The 19,380-nt window shown below is 42.5% G+C and overlaps 1 protein-coding gene across 3 annotated transcripts in view; it reads left to right on the top strand.

Moving 5' to 3' along the window:
• odad2 (outer dynein arm docking complex subunit 2) overlaps window positions 1–19,380 on the top strand; it is a 347,977-nt gene that overhangs the window by 49,092 nt on the left and 279,505 nt on the right. For all 3 annotated transcript variants that reach the window (XM_068007170.1, XM_068007171.1, XM_068007169.1), the window contains exons 4-7: window positions 5,709–5,907; window positions 7,968–8,074; window positions 8,226–8,362; window positions 8,505–8,627. In XM_068007170.1, coding sequence (XP_067863271.1) covers window positions 5,709–5,907; window positions 7,968–8,074; window positions 8,226–8,362; window positions 8,505–8,627 — 566 coding nt within the window. The remainder of the gene's footprint in view (window positions 1–5,708; window positions 5,908–7,967; window positions 8,075–8,225; window positions 8,363–8,504; window positions 8,628–19,380) is intronic.

Genomic DNA, 19,380 nt, shown 5'->3' with positions numbered 1-19,380 from the left:
GACTTTAATTGCTCCACCATTGGCGGCCATGCCTTCAGCTGCTTAGGCTCTAAGCTCTGGAATTCCCTCCCTAAACCTCTCCGCCTTGCTACCTCTCTCTCCTCCTTTAAGATGCTCCTTAAAACCTACCTCTTTGACCAAGCTTTTGATCACCTGTCCTAATATCTCCTTACATGGCTTGGTGTCAAATTTTGTTTAATAATGCTCTTGTGAAGCACCGTGGGATGTTTTACTATGTTAGGCGCTATATAAATGCAAGTTGTTGTTGTTGAAATGTTAGCTGGATATGAACCCATTAATCAAATTAGGTTTGTGCTGGTAAAGGTAATCTAGCAGTGTAACATTTTTGTATTTCTCATGTCTACTTGGACTTTTGGCTGAAACATGGTGCCAAAGAAGGCATTCATATTGCAGAATATGTGATTTAGGTGGATATTTTGGGATTTTGCTGTATTTGCCTTCGTGGGGGGGGAGCGCGGGGTATAATTTTGAAGAATTTTCCTCAGGGGACTAAATGGGATTGGTGTAAATTACACTAGGCTATTACTATAAAATTCTTGGGGGACAAAATTGGGTGGTGTAGTGCCCATTTTGCAGGCGCTACACGGACTCCTAAGCCCCGAAAATGGCATCCGAGATGCACACGCACTTCTGACATGAAGTGCGCAGGGTGCCACCTTGGTACAGGTGGTTGTCTGCGTGCACCTAATGTACGTTGGCAGCATGTAGAGTAGGGAGATTATGACTTAGATCAGCGTGCAACACTGATCTAAAGCAGCCAGCAGCACTTTGGTACTCCACGCTCCAGCCAACATTAAACTCGCACAGCTGAACGGGACTTAAAGGGCATGAATGACCCCCACCCCCCGCAACCCCAACTAGCGCTATTTAAAAGGTATCATGCAGGAGTTACAGGTTAGTTCAAAATCATGACTGGTTAAGATAAAGTAAATAAAGAGAAACTGTTCCCATTGGTGGAAAGGTCGAGAACCAGAGGACACAGGATAAGCTTTTTTACTTTCATGCAGCGAGTAGTTATGATCTGGAATGCGTTGGAGGAAGGTTTACAGTGGTGTTCCCCAGGGGTTGGTACTAGGACCACTGCTTTTTTTTGATATATATTAATGACTTGGACTTGGGTGTACAGGGCACAATTTCAAAATCTGCAGATCACACAAAACGTGGCAGTGTAATAAACAGTGAGGAGGATGGTAATAAACTTCAGTAGGACATAGACAGGCTGGTGGAATAGGCGGACGCATGGCAGATCAAATTTAATGCAGAGAAGTACAAAGTGATACATTTTGGCAGGAAGAACGAGGAGAGGCAATATAAACTAAATGGTACAATTCTAAATGGGGTGTAGGAACAGAGAGACCTGGGAGTATATGTGCACAAATCTTTGAAGGTGGCAGGACAGATTAAGAAAGAGGTTAAAAAAGCAAACAAGATCCTGGGCTTTATAAATAGATTTATAAATAGAGGCATAGAGTGCAAAAGCAAGGAAGTTATGTTGAACCTTTTATAAAACACTGGTTTGGCCACAACTGGAGTATTGTGTCCAATTCTGAGCACTGCACTTTAGGAAGGATGTGAAGGCCTTAGAGGGGGTGCAGAAAAGATTTACTAGAATGGTTCCAGGGTTGAGGGACTTCAGTTATGTGGATAGACTGGAGAAGCTGGGGTTGTTCTCCTTGGAGCAGAGAAGGTTGAAAGGAGATCTGATAGAAGTGTTCAAAATCATGACGGGTTTGGCTAAAGTAAATAAAGAGAATCTGTTCCCATTGGTGGAAGGGCCTAGAAGCGGAGGACACAGATTTAAGGTGATTGGCAAAAAAACCAAAGGTGACATGAAAAAAAAACTTTCTTACACAGCGAGTCGTCATGATCTGGAATGCATTGCCTGAAAGGATGGTGGATGCAGATTCAATCATGGCTTTTATAAAGGAATTGGATAAACCTTTGATGGGAAAAAATTTGCAGGGCTAGCGGGGAAAGAGCGGGGGAGTGGGACTAACTGGATTGCTCTTACAAAGAGCCAGCACAGGCTCGATGGGCCAAATGGCCTCCTTCTGTGCTGTAACGATTCTATGATCCTAGTTGCTGGATTATTTATTCTGGCTGCTGGTGCAATTGTATGTGTTTCGGGAAGTTTGCAATATTTTATAGAGTGCAGTACTGTTAGTGGCATTTAAAATAGTGAGCTTACCAAAGTTGCTTCCAGACATGGGTGGCCTGCTAGGGCTTCATCGGGGAATTGAACATGACTGGGAGCGTGCAGAGAGGCCACGCAGAGCAGGACAAGCTGCCAGAAGAGGGAGGAGGAGGCGGCGCAGGGCACTCAGCAGGAGGCCATATCCAATGAGGGCCTTCAGGGATCAATTCTCTGACCTCAACTTCAACGATGACCAGGCCATCCGATGGCTGCAGTTCGCTAAAGAGCGGATGAAATTTAATGCAGAGAAGTGCAAAGTGATACATTTTGACAGGAAGAATGAGAAGAGACAATATAAACTAAATGATACAATTCTAAAGGGGGTGCAGGAACAGAGAGACCTGGGGGTATATGTGCACAAATCTTTGAAGGTGGCAGGGCAGGTTGAGAAAGCGGTTTAAAAAGCATATGGGATCCTGGGCTTTATAAATAGAGGCATTGAGTACAAAAGCAAGGAAGTTATGTTGAACATTTATAAAACACTGGTTCGGCCACGACTGGAGTATTGTGTCCAATTCTGAGCACCGCACTTTAGGAAGGATGTGAAGGCCTTAGAGAGGGTGCAGAAAAGATTTACTAGAATGGTTCTAGGGATGAGGCACTTCAGTTACGTGGATAGACTGGAGAAGCTGGTGGTGTTCTCCTTAGAACAGAGAAGGTTAAGAGGAGATTTGATAGAAGTGTTCAAAATAAATAAAGAGAAACTGTACCCATTGGCGGTGAAGGGAAATTAGTGCCTTTCCCAGAGAATCATCGATCTGGACGATAGTTCAGGCAAAGCAAACGACCTGATGTGGTAGTTTTGTGAATCAAAGTGATTCTTTCTTTCTTTAGTAATTTAAAAAGAGCACATAGCAAACATGAAGCAACTCAATTAATACAAGGATTACTCTACCCGATAATACAATGGGGGTTTACAACGTTCCTTACTTTAATGATTTAAAAGAGCAAATGAACAGGCACATAGCAAAGCGAGCAAATAATGGATACAACCTTATGTATCAAAGCAATCATTTAGGCCCAAAAGTAGGGAGCTGATTACTGTAGTAACAGGTGGTGTGTCGAATGATGTGTTGGGTAGTAGGTCGAGGTTCCTTGGCTCATCAGCATTTTCTTCTTTTCATCAAAGTTTAGAGACAAAGTGGTTTGGTCAAAGCTTAGAATCAAAATCTTTTTGTCAAAGTTCAGAAACAAAGTCTCGGAGGAATTCATGCTACGATGTCTTATCTTTATATGCTTCTGAGCAAATAAGTGCGAACCAAGTTACGAGAAGGCCCAATTTGCCCATAGCATTAAGATGGATGGCTGGTTGGACCACTCATGAACCCCTTATACCCTCCCCTCTACGCGAAGCCAGGTGTCCTGTCAGTTCTTTGTCCTTCACAGTTGTTGACATCGAAAACTTTCTGGAAGCTTCTCCTTATCAGTTGTTATTGAAAATCGCAGCCTGTTTACAGTTTCTGTACTGTATTGCTCCTGCAGTGTTAAACTGATGTCCAACTGTTCAGTTTAAATGGTCTGCACTTCGCTTGTGTATTTATATTGTAATGTCCAGGGCAAGTTATACCTAGCTTTCAAATGTGCTGTAAATAGACTATCGAAGTGATTGTCCAAATTCTTAAAGGGACTGGTTAACCCTTTATGTTGAATTGTCCAGTAGTTCAAAAGTGTAAAATGGGGCTGGATCCAATGTCCAAAATCCTTACAATGGAAGGATCGAGAAGCAGAGGACACAGATTTAAGGTGATTGGCATAAGAACCAAAGGCAACATGAGGAAAAACGTTTTTACACAGCGAGTAGTCATGATCTGGAATGCACTGCCTGAAAGAGTGGTGGAAGCAGATTCAATTGTGGCTTTCAAAAAGGAATTGGATAATTACTTGAAGGCAAAAAATTTGCATGGTCTATGGGGAAAGAGCGGGGGAAATGGGACTATTTGGATTGTTCTTACAAAGAGCCAGCATGGGCTCGATGGGCAGAATGGCCGCCTTCTATGCTGTAACCATTCTGATTCTCGCTCTGTCTCTCCCGCTCTCTTCCCCGCCCCCCCCCCCCCCCGCTCACCCCCACCCCATGCACTCACTCCCCTGTGAGAGTAACAGACGGGACAAATTAATAAAGGCAGAGAGAAAGGGGATATTAAGAGATAAAGAAAGGAGTAATGGAAAAAGAAATATGAAGAGTGTGAATGATGCTAACAGATAGCATGAGAGAGTAATTAAGAAAAACACATTAAGGGTGAGAGTAATAGCAAGGGACAGGAAGGAAAAACAACATAGATGCAGGGTTACTATAGAGCAGCTTTTCTTAAAGAGCCCCCAGACCGCTTCACATCTCCATGGGTATTAGGTATAGGGTTGCTACTCTAGTTGGCTGTATTCCTGCAGTTTTCATCACATGACCTCCCACCTCCAACTGCCCCCCCCCCCCCCCAATCAGTTTTTCTTCCCATCTCCAATATTTTTACAACTAATAAACAAAAGTGTTCAATGAAAAAAATACGCCATTTTTTAAAGCACCGATAATTTTTTTCCTGGGTTGCTCGCAGCAGGGTCCAAGAGATGAATCTTTAATTCCTGGAGGGTTGGCAATCCTAATTATGTGCCCCATTACAGACACATAAACCACAATGGCTATGCCTTCCTCATTTCCCCCCTCCCCCAATTGTTTGCTGCTTAGAAAGAACAAAGCACTCCACAAGCAGCGTCAATAGAGCTAGTCTGCTGTAAGCCTTATCCATGCAGAGTGCTCCCAACTCCCACAAATAAACAAGGCCCCTGCAAAACCTTGAAGACAAATTTCAACATTGTCTCAGTATAGGTAACATATAAGTGCAGTCTACTTTCCAAACAACCCATGACCAATACCACAGAAGATCTAATAGCAGTTTTTGTAATTGATGTATTCTGTCGGTCCCTGCCCTTTTCTCCCAACTTTATTTCCTCTTCTCCTGAAGTCTCTGACTCTTGCTGTCTTGTTCTATGGTCACTGGTAGCTACCTTGTACCTTGCCCAAGTGCCTATTCTTGAAGTGTGAACATAGGCAGTGAGTACTGGCTGTCTATTCAACAGTAGAGGGCTTCACAGCTGAGCCCTCTCCTGTTGTCATTCACACGTACGTACTTTCCAGCAGGGATTGCTGGATAATGATTAGTAGTGGAAACTCTGTCTGATTGTAATATGGCCAATCTACATAAGTTACAGTATTATTTGCAGCTATTGTATATGTGATTGGGAATGCAAACCGCCTTGACTCCTATTGTGTCAATCCAGGAAATAAATATAAAAATGCATAATGATGCATCTCAGAATGTATCAAAACAAAAATATACCCTCTTCTCAACGTGTGAAATGCAACAAAAAGCAATGTGGTATCGGGATGGACACCAGACAAATGAACACATTTTATTCATCACAGTTTTAACAACGATGGCTTAATGCAATGCATTTGTTATATTCTTTTTTTCTTTAATTGTGCATTTTTACACTTCAGCTAACAGAGACCCAATAGCAAAGATGCTAGGCCCGAGCTTTGCGACAGTGGAAGGAGAGGACAAATCTATGCTGCATTTACTGGAAAAAGTGAAGAAAGGTGATCAAGACCCTCAGGCTGAGATTCAAATGAAGTTGTTTCTGCTACTCCAGCAGCTGGATATGCAGCTTCTAAATACTACGTTACAGAAAATTTCACAGTAAGTATTGCAAATAAAATGTTCACATTTGAACTATAATCATTAGAGGGAAACCTTATCATATTCTTTATAACAGGGAACTGATGTCATTGGATAAGAACAAGAATATAAAGGTCACAATTTGAGATATATTCCATGCATCTCATCAGAATGTTTATGTTTACTTTTTGTCTCCCTGTTTAAAAATAAAACTTAAGTCCTTTCCTTCATTTCCATGCAAAGAATTATTTTCCAGCTGAATAGCAAGCTCTGATCAGTGGCTGAGACTCAATCGGTGCTGTTCTTGGTTTGTCTGCTGGGAAATTTGAGAGTGACTCACCTCCTGATTTCCCCCCCCCCCCCACCCCATCCCCTTCCTGTATGGAAGCATTTGGCCTCTGCTTCGTGCCTTCTCTTGACAGCAAAACTGAGATTAAGTAGTTAGTTGTGAGTCATGTGTATGGATCCCTTTCTATTCTGGAGCACAACTTTTGGGTTTTATTATATCATCTGATGTGGATGCACACGCAAGAGGATTAGAGTTTGAAGAACAGGGATTCTATATGGATTGTTGCTGTGGCTAAGATAGTCACTAAGAACCAAAGATCACTTAATTTTGGCTGTAATTTTTTTTGAAGTTTGTTATTTTTTCTAAAATATTGTAAACATTTATTTAGAATTATTTTCGATGAATTCTTTTTCTATGTTTGAAAATTTGTTGTATAGATCTTTTTTCTTTAAATCATTTGCTTTTGTACTTTGTGTGTTTTTATTTTGTATCTGCTACTGATTTGGCTACCCTTCAATTAAATGTACTTTGTCCATGACTGTTGTGATCTGTGTAGCCCATTGCTGACTGTCCATGCCTCCGTTTAGAAACCTCACAGCTTACATACCTGCTTGTCCAGAGTTGGCCCTGGCAATCTGTGCACTGCATTTCCCATATGACCATTCTTTTTCCTGTTTTTGCCATTGCTTTTCTGTCTTCTTGCCCACAATTGATTTCTCTGGCAATCCGTACACAATATTTCCCATGTGTTCGCCTACATTGGTGATAACTCTGCATGTTGTTCTGTCCATGGCTGGAGGGAGGGTTTCTGAGCCATATTTCCAGGATGTCTGCCTTTTTGCTGTTGCAGTCAATGTCCTTCTGCCCATAGTTCACTCACCTTTGTTTGTTACAGGCTGTCAATCTCACTGTGTCTATTGACCCCGGCCACCAGCTGAGCTGTAGAGTGTCTGAGAGAATGGGAATAGTGAGAAATGAGACTGAAATGTGAAAGCAAACACTGCAATCTGGACCATCAATCTATTCTTAACTAAGAGATTGATATTATTTTTAGTGTGACCTTAACTATCTCACTACTAGTGTCTGAATGTGTGCCTATAATTGAAACTGATACTGGGTGAAATATTATGCTGGCTTCCTGTCCTACCAGAGGGACTACTTTGGAAATTAGGCATAGGCCTGGGTGGCCATTTTCATTTTAGGCTAGCAAGCTAATTGGCTCGGCTTATTGTGCATAATAAAGAAGAAGGTGAATTTTTATTTTTAAAGAATAGCTGTTTTGTACCTATCCTTATTTTCAATAGTGCTTTCTATGATAGAACAGGAAATCTGTCTGCTGTGATATCTTTCCCTGACGGATAAAATCTGCAAAAGTTTTAAACTTTGCAAGAAATCACTTCTTATTAGTTGTAATCCTGTTACAATATCTGGAATTTAGATAAATTGCTGCCTTTTTAATTATTGAAATTACTACTTGCTATATTGTGCACAGAGCCTAAGTATATGAATACTTGGTATGGACAGTCTGCATATTCAAATTTTGGCACAGCGTGTGAGGTCCTGGCTCCGTTATATTTACAGTCCTAGCTAATATCTGCCTTGCCCAACATATTTATGTGGGTATTTTTTCCAGATGTTGCAGTATTACATTTTTTAGAGTAAAATGTTTGGTGCTGATTTAATACACAGAAAATAAAAGCTGGAACTAACTGAATAAAGGAAATGGTTGAATAGAACAGAAGGTGATTTAATTATATTTTCATGCTTTGCTTTCTCTTTCCCCTTTTTTAAGAGAAGTGCGGCTGAACCCTCAGGCTGTAAAGAGTGATGTGCAATTGCTCCAGTCTTTCTCTGGTGAAGGAGACAAGACCGTTTTAAAATCTATCAACTACACATCAGGTACTTACATGGAGAGTTGTATCAATTAGGAATTGCCATATAAAGGGTTGTGAACTGAACAATGAAAACTGGGCACTGTGCTTAATCCAAGGAGATTACTTATAGTATGATCTTAACATGAAAGTCACCTCTGATTTTGTACTTTTTATAGAATATGAATTTTCTAATGGATGCAGAGCCCCACCATGGAGACAAGTGTATGGAGATATTTGCTACTTGATTATTAATACTCATGACACTGATACCTTGTATGTCACCTGTAGTACAGCTGGAGTTTTCCTAAATGGGGTAAGTAACTAAATTGAAATGAAAAATAGTTTAGTAACTTCATTTCTCACACAATTTAATGTATAGTGATTAGTATATTACTATTAAATTTTTCAAACTGTAACACCAGTTTTTCATTGTAATATTACTTTTGATTCTTTAGGGTTTGATGAAGGACAGTGAAGATATTATCTATGACAGAAATGGTGATATCTACAAGGATCTTATTACATTTCTCAAGGAAAAATCTTTAACATTTGCAGAAAATCTTACTCAAGTTCAGCAGGTAAAATTGGTAGAGTATTTTCACACAAAAAAGCCTGTCAGCCAGGATGACTGTAACTGTATAACAGAACAGTCTGAATTCTGCATTGATACTGCAGTCTACACAGCTTGCAATCCTCAGCGCATACATAATTATTGACCAAGAAGTCTACTGAGTAAAAGACTGTTGAAATTGCATAACTTATTTTAGCAAAATGGATATATTTTTCATGTATGAGAATGATCATTTCATTTTCTATTCCTTTATTTCGTGGTCAGTGGAAAACTAAATAAGTCTAACAGAAATCAGCTGTAATCAAATCTCTCCATGCATAACAGATTGAAATCTAATCACAGCAATGAAATCACTATATTCTAATCGTCTCTTTTTCGTTCCAATTTTAGTATATGTGCATGCAATTATTATTTATTGGTCAGATTCCAAATATGTAAAATACACAAGTTTGAACTAAGTCCACTTTGACTATAAAGGATTATCACACCACCAATGGTTTTCCTTCACACATGGAATATAATCTGACATAACCTAATTTAGAGGACAATGTAGATCATCATGCTCACTGTAACATTTTTTTAAGAGGTTGTTTTCAGCTGAATGGTTTGTCCGTACAGTTGTAACAACCGTTAAGAGTTTTAAAACGAGGCTGTTTTTCTCTTGATGAAACAACCAATGTATCTTGAAATCTAAAAATAATAGCTAAATGAAAGGAATCCCTATTAGAAAAACTGAATTGCATTGCTTTGCAATGTAATACTATACATTTTAAACTGGCTGACAAAGTTACTAATTGATCATAGAATACTCTCACGCTTACATGTGTAAACTTGATATTGCATGTTGGGACAGGATGAAATTTTAATTGGAGCAATATGTGTCCTTATTAGTTTTATCTCCTTGTTGCTTCAAGTGTGTCGGTAAAATATGACTTTTAAAATTTAAGAAGTAAATTGATTTAATGCTATTCAGTTTTAACTTTTTCCCCTCTCCAGAATATAAATTAACTGTAGTAAAATAATACCACAATCTGACTAACGAATAGTTTGTTGTTGAAGGCATATCTGAGAGTCATTATAGTATGAACCGTTTATGTTCCTTTACTTTATCCCCTCCCTGGCCAGGAAACACTAATGTAAGGAATCTTACAACACCAGGTTATAGTCCAACAATTTTATTTTAAAATCACAAGCTTTCGGAGATTATCCCTTCGTCAGGTGAGTGAATAAATTTATTTATCTTACTGTTCCCTTCTGTCTTCTCCCCTCCCCCCCCCCCCCCCCACTCCACCTCACTCTCTTAATCCAATCTTTCTTTCCCTCTCTTTATTTCTCTTCGTGTACCTGATTTGATTCTAATTCACCCACTCTAATTCATCCTCCTTCTCCATTGTTCCTCTATTTCTTTCTCAATCCTTAAATATCACTATTGGTCCCGTTGTTCACTAAGGTCCCAGATGCCCCATTGCCCTTGCCACTCTGTAATCAGCTCACACTTCCAGCAAGTCACTGCGCAAATTATATTCAAGCTAAAGGGTGCAGGAAAAAGTCTAACTAACGGTGCATGCACCAGGTTATAGTCCAACAATTTTATTTTAAAATCAAAAGCTTTCGGAGATATAACCTGGTGTTGTAAGATTCCTTACATTTGTCCACCCCAGTCCATCACCGGCATCTCCACATCAAGGAAACACTAAGATATATTGGGTCAAATCTTGCTGGAGCGGGGCATCTTGTGCATGCACCGTTAGTTAGACTTTTTCCTGCACCTTTTAGCTTGAATATAATTTGTGCAGTGACTTGCTGGAAGTGGGAGCTGATTACAGAGTGGCAAGGGCAATGGGGCATCTGGGACCTTAGTGAACAACGGGACCAATAGTGATATTTAAGGATTGAGAAAGAAATAGAGGAACGACGGAGAAGGAGGATGAATTAGAGTGGGTGAATTAGAATCAAATCAGGTACACGAAGAGAAATAAAGTGAGGGAAAGAAAGATTGGATTAAGAGAGTGAGGTGGGTTGGGGGGGTGAGGGGAGAAGACAGAAGGGAACAGTAAGATAAATAAATTTAAAATGTGAAATTTTTTAAATCTCTTAAGAATTTTCTAGATGCAGGAATGAGACTCAATAGTTTAAATTGTTCCCTTTCTGGGCCGAAGAGATTAACTGGTGTTGCATTAACAATTATCATGACATTAAAAGCTGTTCATTATGTGTCCTAACTTTCTGCAGCGACTTTAATGGGCAATTAATGTGAAAATCCAGCAAGTGCTTAAAAATAACGGGGAGAAAAAGGGCCAGATGCTGTTTGTGTGAGGCAAATGGCTCTGTAAACCCACCAACAAGTTCTGGAGAGTCACAAGTTATTGAGAGACTGAAGTTGATTTTATTAAAGCACAAAATCACAAGTTATTTGGCCCTTGTTAGTTCATCCATCCAGAAAGACCCTATAGTTTTCCCATTTCAGCATCTAATTGTTTCTTAAATGACCTAGGGCATTCACTTATAAATTCATTACTCTACCTGGAAATCCTTTCCACATGTTGATTACTCTTTAATTGTCCCAAATTAGTATATATTATTTGAAATGCTATGATCTGCCTCAAAGTAGTCTCATCGGTCAGCAATTTAATTCAAAATTGCCTGTTTCACTGTTCCCTCTACTCCTCCGTTTTGTTACACTGCCAATCTGCCTGTTCATGGACACTAACTTGTCACCTAAATAACACTTGCCAGATGCTCATAAATGCTGGTTGCCTCATAAGACACTACTGTATCTTAACAATCTTTCAGCACGTTCTGTAACGACAAAAAACAGTCAGCTCATTACTTTTAACTTATTTTTGGATTTTCACCAGATTTGATCATTAATTTCCTCCTTAATACATCTGCATTCCTGTAAAAAAAGGATATTGGTGGAACCATCCATATTTCAACCATGTGTTTGTAACCCCTGATTACCAACTTGTCACTTTAATAATGTGACATTTTATTGGCAAACAAGAAGTCTGCCAAACTTGGATAATTGTAAACAATTTTACAACACCAAGTTATAGTCCAGCAATTTTATTTTAAATTCACAAGCTTTCGGAGGCTTCCTCCTTCGTCAGGTGAACGATGTGAAAATGAAATCCTCGAAATGAAATCGCATTTATAATTCACAGAACAATGCTTGGTGATTACAGACAGTTTTTTCAACTGCCCGTTGCCAAGGCAATCAGTGTGCAGACAGACAGGTGTTACCTGCCAGGTCTCAGAATATACAAATCACCAAAAAAAACAACAAACAAAAAAAAAACAGAGATAGAGAGGTAGAAACATAGAAAAGACAGCAACTGACCCGTTATATTAAAAACAGATAACATTTGTTCGCTGGTGGGGTAACGTGTAGTGTGACATGAACCCAAGATCCCGGTTGAGGCCGTCCTCATGGGTGCGGAACTTGGCTATCAATTTCTGCTCGACGATTTTGCGTTGTCGTGTGTCTCGAAGGCCGCCTTGGAGTACGCTTACCCGAAGGTCGGTGGATGAATGTCCATGACTGCTGAAGTGTTCCCCGACTGGGAGGGAACCCTCCTGTTTGGCGATTGTTGCGCGGTGTCCGTTCATCCGTTGTCGCAGCGTCTGCATGGTCTCGCCAATGTACCATGCTCTGGGGCATCCTTTCCTGCAACGTATGAGGTAGACAACGTTGGCCGAGTCACAGGAGTATGAACCATGCACCTGGTGGGTGGTGTCCTCTCGTGTGATGGTGGTATCTGTGTCGATGATCTGGCATGTCTTGCAGAGGTTACCATGGCAGGGTTGTGTGGTGTCGTGGACGCTGTTCTCTTGAAAGCTGGGTAATTTGCTGCGAACGATGGTCTGTTTGAGGTTGGGTGGCTGTTTAAAGGCGAGTAGTGGAGGTGTGGGTTTGTCCTCATTGATGACATGTTGAAGGCTGCGGAGAACATGGCGTAGTTTCTCCGCTCCGGGGAAGTACTGGACGACAAAGGGTACTCTGTTGGTTGCGTCCCGTGTTAGTCTCCTGAGGAGGTCTATGCGATTTTTTGCTGTGGCCCGTCGGAACTGTCGATCGATGAGTCGAGCGTCATATCCCTGAAAACTGTCTGTAATCACCAAGCATTGTTCTGTGAATTATAAATGCGATTTCATTTCGAGGATTTCATTTTCACATCGTTCACCTGACGAAGGAGGAAGCCTCCGAAAGCTTGTGAATTTAAAATAGAATTGCTGGACTATAACTTGGTGTTGTAAAATTGTTTACAATTGTCAACCCCAGTCCATCACCGGCATCTCCACATCAAAACTTGGATAAAAGTGAATGCTGATAATCTCAAATAAAAACTGCAAATGCTGAAGCAGCATGTCCGTTAACATCAAAGAGAAAGAAATGTTCATGTTTGGGTGAAACCGTTCATCTGAACTGTCTCAGTCCAAATGCTAAGAGGTCTTTCTCTTAATTGCTGACTAATATGCTGTGCATTTCTAGAATTTTCTGTTGTATTTCCTTTGCTGATGAAAAGTTTATTTTCCATTTAATATGGCAAACCTTTGCTGGTACAATATTTTTAAATTTAGTAATGCCAAATGCTGTGATGGTAGCCTGTTGGTGATAGTGCATGAATATATCCTTACAAAGAGCTGAAATCTTTATTTACGTATTAAAGTGCATGCAGGAAATTCAGTTTTCTAACTAATATAAGTTTTGCCCCGTTGTGACCTATATCAACAAGAAACCCCCCGCCCCCCCCACCATTGCCCCCAGAAAAAACACTTGTCTAGAAATTGGTCTGCTCCAGTCTGCAGGCCTTGGGTCTCATTTACATCAGACCAGTGAGCTGCAGGTGCCTGATGGGTGTCCCCAGCAGTTTGCTGGCAATGACCATTTGAATTTTGGGCCACTGCGTTACCGGTAATGGCCCTTGGGTAGGTTTTGGAAGAGGGGGGTAAACGATCGGGAGGTGGGCCGTGGCAGCAATCAGGAAGGGGGGCTGTGGCAGCAGTTGGGAGAAGGGGGAGGAGAGGCAGTGATGAGGAGGGGGGCAAGGCAGCAATAGGGAGGGGGCACAATTGGTGGCTGGCAGCGGGCCATGGTTTTAATGTGGGGCCAGGAGGAGCACTCCTGCACATCAGGTAGGTTTTTAAAAACTTACCTTTTTTGTGGCGGCCTACAGCGTTTGTCTTGAGGACAAGTAGTTAGGCTGCATGCTGACCTGGTTTTCCTGAACACAGCCAGCCCAGCGCTGGCTGTGTTCAGGATAAACCGATTTGTTGAAGGGAGCATCCAACAGGCATTGGGCCCCTCATTTGCCTGTTTTGAGTATGGGCTCTGGATGACTCTTTTAAAGCCTATACCAATATGGCGGGCAGTGCATTTGTGGCTCAGGATAGAGTAATTGGGGAATATGTCCAGAAGCTTTCAGCACATGTGGACAAGTGTGCAAGATTCCATGACCCTCATCTGTGGGGTTCTGAACCAAGGTATTTATACTTTGTATTCTGCCTCAGAGCGTGCCTTTGTTTTCAATTTTTTAGTTCTTTTAAAAAAAAATAGAATTCTTATTTAAACATCTTGTGCTGATGACATCATGGGAGTACTGAAAATATTGAGGGTTACTTACATAGCATTTTATGTCTATCAAATACCTCAAGCACTTCCCATGCAAATAATCACTTTGGAATGCAGTGATTGTTATTACACATAGGAGACATTTTGCACACAGCAATGAAATAAATGATCAGTTAATCTTTTTGGTGTTATTGGTTGGAGAGATTCCTGCTCTTGTTCAAATAGTGCCATGAAATCTTTAATGTCTGCCTGAGGCACCAGAACAGGTAGATGAGACCTTGATTTAATCTCTAATCCAAAGGATGACATCTCATAATGCAGTCAGTCAGTTTAGATTATGTACTGGAGTGAGGCTTGAAATCACAACCTTGAACTGGCATGGAACAATTGCTGAGACTGACTGTGTGAGCGACCTAAATTAACATACACAGTCAACGCTGAATAATTCCTGGAATTTTTTTTATTCGTTCATGGGATGTGGGCGTCGCTGGCAAGGCCAGCATTTATTGCCCATCCCTAATTCCTTCGAGAAGGTGGTGGTGAGCTGCCTTCTTGAACCGCTGCAGTCCATGTGGTGAAGGTTCTCCCACAGTGCTATTAGGTAGGGAGTTCCAGGTTTTGATCCAGCAACAATGAAGGAATGGTGATATATTTCCAAGTCAGGATGGTGTGAGACTTGGAGGGGAACAAGCAGGTGGTGGTGTTCCCATGTGCCTGCTACCCTTGTCCTTCTAGGTGGTAGAGGTTGCGGGTTTGGGAGTTGCTGTTGAAGAAGCCCTGGCGAGTTGATTGTTTCTCCACTGATAATCATTCAGGTTCCTCACACTTAGGCTCCAAACTCTTTTAAGCTCATGATGCATTCAAAACTTCTGTTTAAACAACACTGCAGCAATTAACAACAGAGAATACTTATTTTTATTCTAGCGAGTGTCATGTGGTATTGCTCACGGCAGGTCAGAGGGACTTGAATATCGACTCTTGTTTCTGTTGTGTGTGTGGGTGTGTATGCTCGTGTGTGTCCACGATGTGTCGTTTTACATTGATGTTTATGTTTTGGAAACATAGAAACATAGAAAATAGGAGCAAGAGTAGGCCATTCGGCCCTTCGGGCCTGCTCTGCCATTCAAAATGATCATGGCTGATCATCTAACTCAGTACCCTGTTCCCGCCTTTTCCTTATATACCTTGATCCCTTTAGCATTAAGAAATATATCTATCTCCTTCTTGAATACATCTAATGACTTGGCCTCCACTGCCTTCTGTGGTAGAGAATTCCACAGGTTCACCACCCTCTGAGTGAAGAAATTTCTCCTCATCTCGGTTCTAAATGGCATACCCCGTATCCTGAGACTGTGACCCCTGGTTCTGGACTCCCCAGCTATCGGGAACATCCTCCCTGCATCTAGTAGTTTCTTTTTGATTTAGCTGTCCGTGTGTCTCCCTTTTGATGAATTTGTTTTTTTGGAGTTAATTTGTCTCATTCAAACATTTCTTTGTTGCTGATATCTTGTGGCTGTATGTTTTTTCCTGTGATATCTAATCTCCTTACCTCTGCTTCTGCCCAATCTATCTACATGCTGTATTTTTCTGCATTGCCCTAATTTCCATAATGATGTTTTTCTGGGCTGGAGTTCTCTATAGTGCCAGATATCTTGCAATGGCTGATACGGTTGAAGGGAAAACAGTGGGAGAGCTGTCACTGGTAGACTGAAGAAAGGAATGGGTAGGATAAAGGTAAAATGAGGAGGGGGTGCTAAATGTGGCAATGATTGAGTGAGGCTTCAATAACTCTGGACCGAGGCCACAGAAATGCTGGTTAACAAGAGAGTGGGGTCTGAATGGAGGAGACATGAAACTGGCAGCTGGTAATCAGGGGAGCAGTATTTTCAGGGGTAGAGGGGCTGCCAAGAGTGTGGCAAAAATTTTGCAAAGTGCTAGTGGAGGAGGGCCACCATAACTTCTGATGGGAGAGCTGGGTTGCATTTGTTTTACAACTGGAAGAAGTGCCAGCAGGTAAGTAGGGAATGTATTGATTGGTCAGATGGTGAACCATCTAGTTAAGGGAGAGAAGCTGAGACTTTTGTGGACATCATTAATAATTGTTTCCTTACACAGCATATTGGTGAAGCAACTAGGGATAAACAAATTCTAGTTCTGTTTTTTTTTAGCAGTGACCCTAGTGCTGTATCAAACCACCTAATTGAAGCCTCACTCAATCATTGCCACATTTAGCACCCCCTCCTCATTTCACCTTTATCCTACCCATTCCTTTCTTCAGTCTACCAGTGACAGCTCTCTCACTGTTTTCCCTTCAACCGTATCAGCTATTGCAAGATATCTGGCACTATAGAGAATTCCAGCCCAGAAAAACATCATTATGGAAATTAGGGCAATGCAGAAAAATACAGCACAGGGAACACCTGGTTGCTCGGATCATAATATAATTAGGTTTAATCTTTATGGCCAATCCAAGACTGCAACCAATCTAATGCTGGTCCCAGATTTTAAGAGAGTTAACTTTACAAAAATGGCTGAAGATCTGGCAAAAATTGACTGGGCAAGCTTACTAGATGGGCAATCAAGTACTGAGGGCAAATGGGTTCTATTTAAAACCATTCTCAAACAGAATGAAGCCTTGTATGTCCCAATGGTTAAAAGAAGGACACTTGGTAAAACAAAACCATTGTAATTGATGAGGAATCTTCAGAGGCAATTTCGATTGAAACAGAAAGCATTCTACACACTTAAGGCATTTAACTCACAGGAGAACAGGGAATAGTCTATGTAAATAGCATCCATAGGCACTCCCTTATCTATCATGTTAGTAACCTCCTCTAAATTCAATTAGATTAGTCAGACACAATTTACCCTTCACAAATCTACGCTGTCTCTCTCTGATCAACTCATACTTGTCCAAGTGCTCAGTCACTCAATCCCTGATGACAGATTCCAGTAACTAGCCCACAACTGATGTTAGTTTGACAGGTCTGTAGTTACCTGGTTTCCCTCTCCCTCCTTTCTTAAATAATGGAGTAAAACTTGAAATTTTCCAAATCTATAGCACAATTCCCAAATCAAGAACCATGTCCTTGAAGAAAAGGGTTTTTAAGAGGTATTTCAAAGCTGTTTGGAAGGGAACAAGGTGGAGGGGTGGAGATTATGAATGTAGAAAAAGCAGGATGAGGAAAGATTATCAGGTCTATCAATGGCCACCTTCTCTGTTAGATGGTGCAAATTTGCTTTACACCCTCCCCAGTTTCTAGTCCATAAGAACATAAGAAATAGGAGCAGGAGTAGGTCATATGGCCCTTCGAGCCTGCTCCGCCATTCAAAAGATCATGACTGATCTTCGACCTCAACTCCACTTTCCCACCCGATCCCCATATCCCTTGATTCCCTTAGTATCCAAAAATCGATCTATTTCAGCTTGAATAGACTCAATGGGCCCGATGTTAGCAGGGCTGCGGGTTCCCGGCGGGGAGGCTATCGGGCGCGTGGGTAACGCGCCCGGTGAAATTAGTCAGCTTCCCGCGCGATCGTAGCAGACAATCCACTAATTGGGTCCACTTACCTGCTCCTCCGGGTTCCCCACTGCTGATCTGCGCGTCGCGTGGACTGCGCATGCGCAGTAAGATCTGTCAGCTGGAGGAGCTCTATTTAAAGGGGCAGTCCTCCACTGACAGATGCTGCAACAAATAGCAAAAATGACAGCATGGAGCAGCCCAGGGGGAAGGCTGCTCCCAGTTTAATGATGCCTCACTCCAGGTATCAATACATGGGGTGACAGAGATCTTCCTCCCGGCGTGCGGGAGGAAGTGGCCTGCCTCTGCCACCAGGAAGGCCTGGCTCGAGGTGGCAGAGGAGGTCACCAGCGCAACCAACATATCGCCCACCTGCATACAGTGCAGGAGGCGCTCCAATGACCTCAGTAGGTCAGCCAAAGTGAGTACACGTAGTCTTTCCCCTACACTCCGTCTGCCACATCACTGCCCCCACCCCACATCTCCTTCAGCACTGCCAACACTACTCTGTCACATCACCCCTCATACCCACTCAAACCTCGTCCTCATCTTACCTGCACCTACTCACCTCGCCAGTACTCATCCCGCCACTACCACTCAACCCAATCCTCATACAATCTCATGGCTCTATCTCATACTCACCCTCTCGTGCATCTCTTTCACGGCCAGCCTCACTCAACCTGCCACTACCTGTGCTGCAGCCACAGGGCATGCATCACATATGTGCATTAGGCAGCGTAAGGCAAACGTGTCATGAGCATGAAGGGGATGCACAAGGGTGTTTGAGAGTTTGTCATGGGTGTTACCTATATTGAATTTCTGAACAACTCACATTACATATTATATTGGCACCACTACTGCCATGTCTTCGCGAATCCTGTCTGGTTTGTGCAATAATGCCCTCTCCTGAGGATCACTATGAGGACCCACAACTGATGCCACCCATTGTGTCACTGCAGAGTGGGTGTAGGTGTATTTGCAGGGCTCTTTTGCGCAGATGACTGAGAGACATCGGCGATGTCCCCGGTGGCACCCTGGAAGGATGCGGAGGGAAGTTGTTGAGGGCAGTGGTGACTTTGACAGCGACAGGTAAGAAGATGGTGCTCGGGCCAGCCAGGGGCAGCTTGGCATGAAAGAGGCTGTAGATGTCCACGACTACATGTCAAGTGACTCTGAGCCTCCGTGTGCACTGCTGCTCAGAGAGGTCCAGGAGGCTGAGCCTCGGTCTGTGGACCCTGTGGCGAGGGTAGTGCCCTCTGCGACGCATCTCTCTCTGCGGTAGCCCTCCCTCCTGCTGTACAGGTGGATGTGTCACAGCACTCTGTTGTGGAGCTCCATGTGTCAGAGGTCGACGGCGTGGATGGCGAGGCTGGTGAGGCTGGTGATGCTGTTCGCCCTCCGAGGAGGTCATGACTGCAGCTACGGCGGCCCCCATCCGGAAGATGTACATCTGAGGGGGTCCACAAGGTAGGTACATGTCTCCGGACCCCGGGGTAAGTGTGCAGGTTGGTGACTTTGACTGTCAGGAGGAGGGTGGTGGGGACCAAACTTTGTCCCAAGTGACAGGGTGGCCTCCTGCAATGGGTGAGGGTCTCCTCCTCCCTTCCCCCCCCCCCCCCCCGCCCCCCCGCACCTGTCAAATGGACCTTTGCAGCTGCCACAGGCTG

Source organism: Heptranchias perlo, chromosome 2, assembly GCF_035084215.1.
Source record: "Heptranchias perlo isolate sHepPer1 chromosome 2, sHepPer1.hap1, whole genome shotgun sequence".
Taxonomy (NCBI): Eukaryota; Metazoa; Chordata; class Chondrichthyes; order Hexanchiformes; family Hexanchidae; genus Heptranchias; species Heptranchias perlo.
The sequence above is the reverse complement of the archived record's forward strand: the minus strand, read 5'-3'. Positions and strand labels throughout refer to the sequence as shown.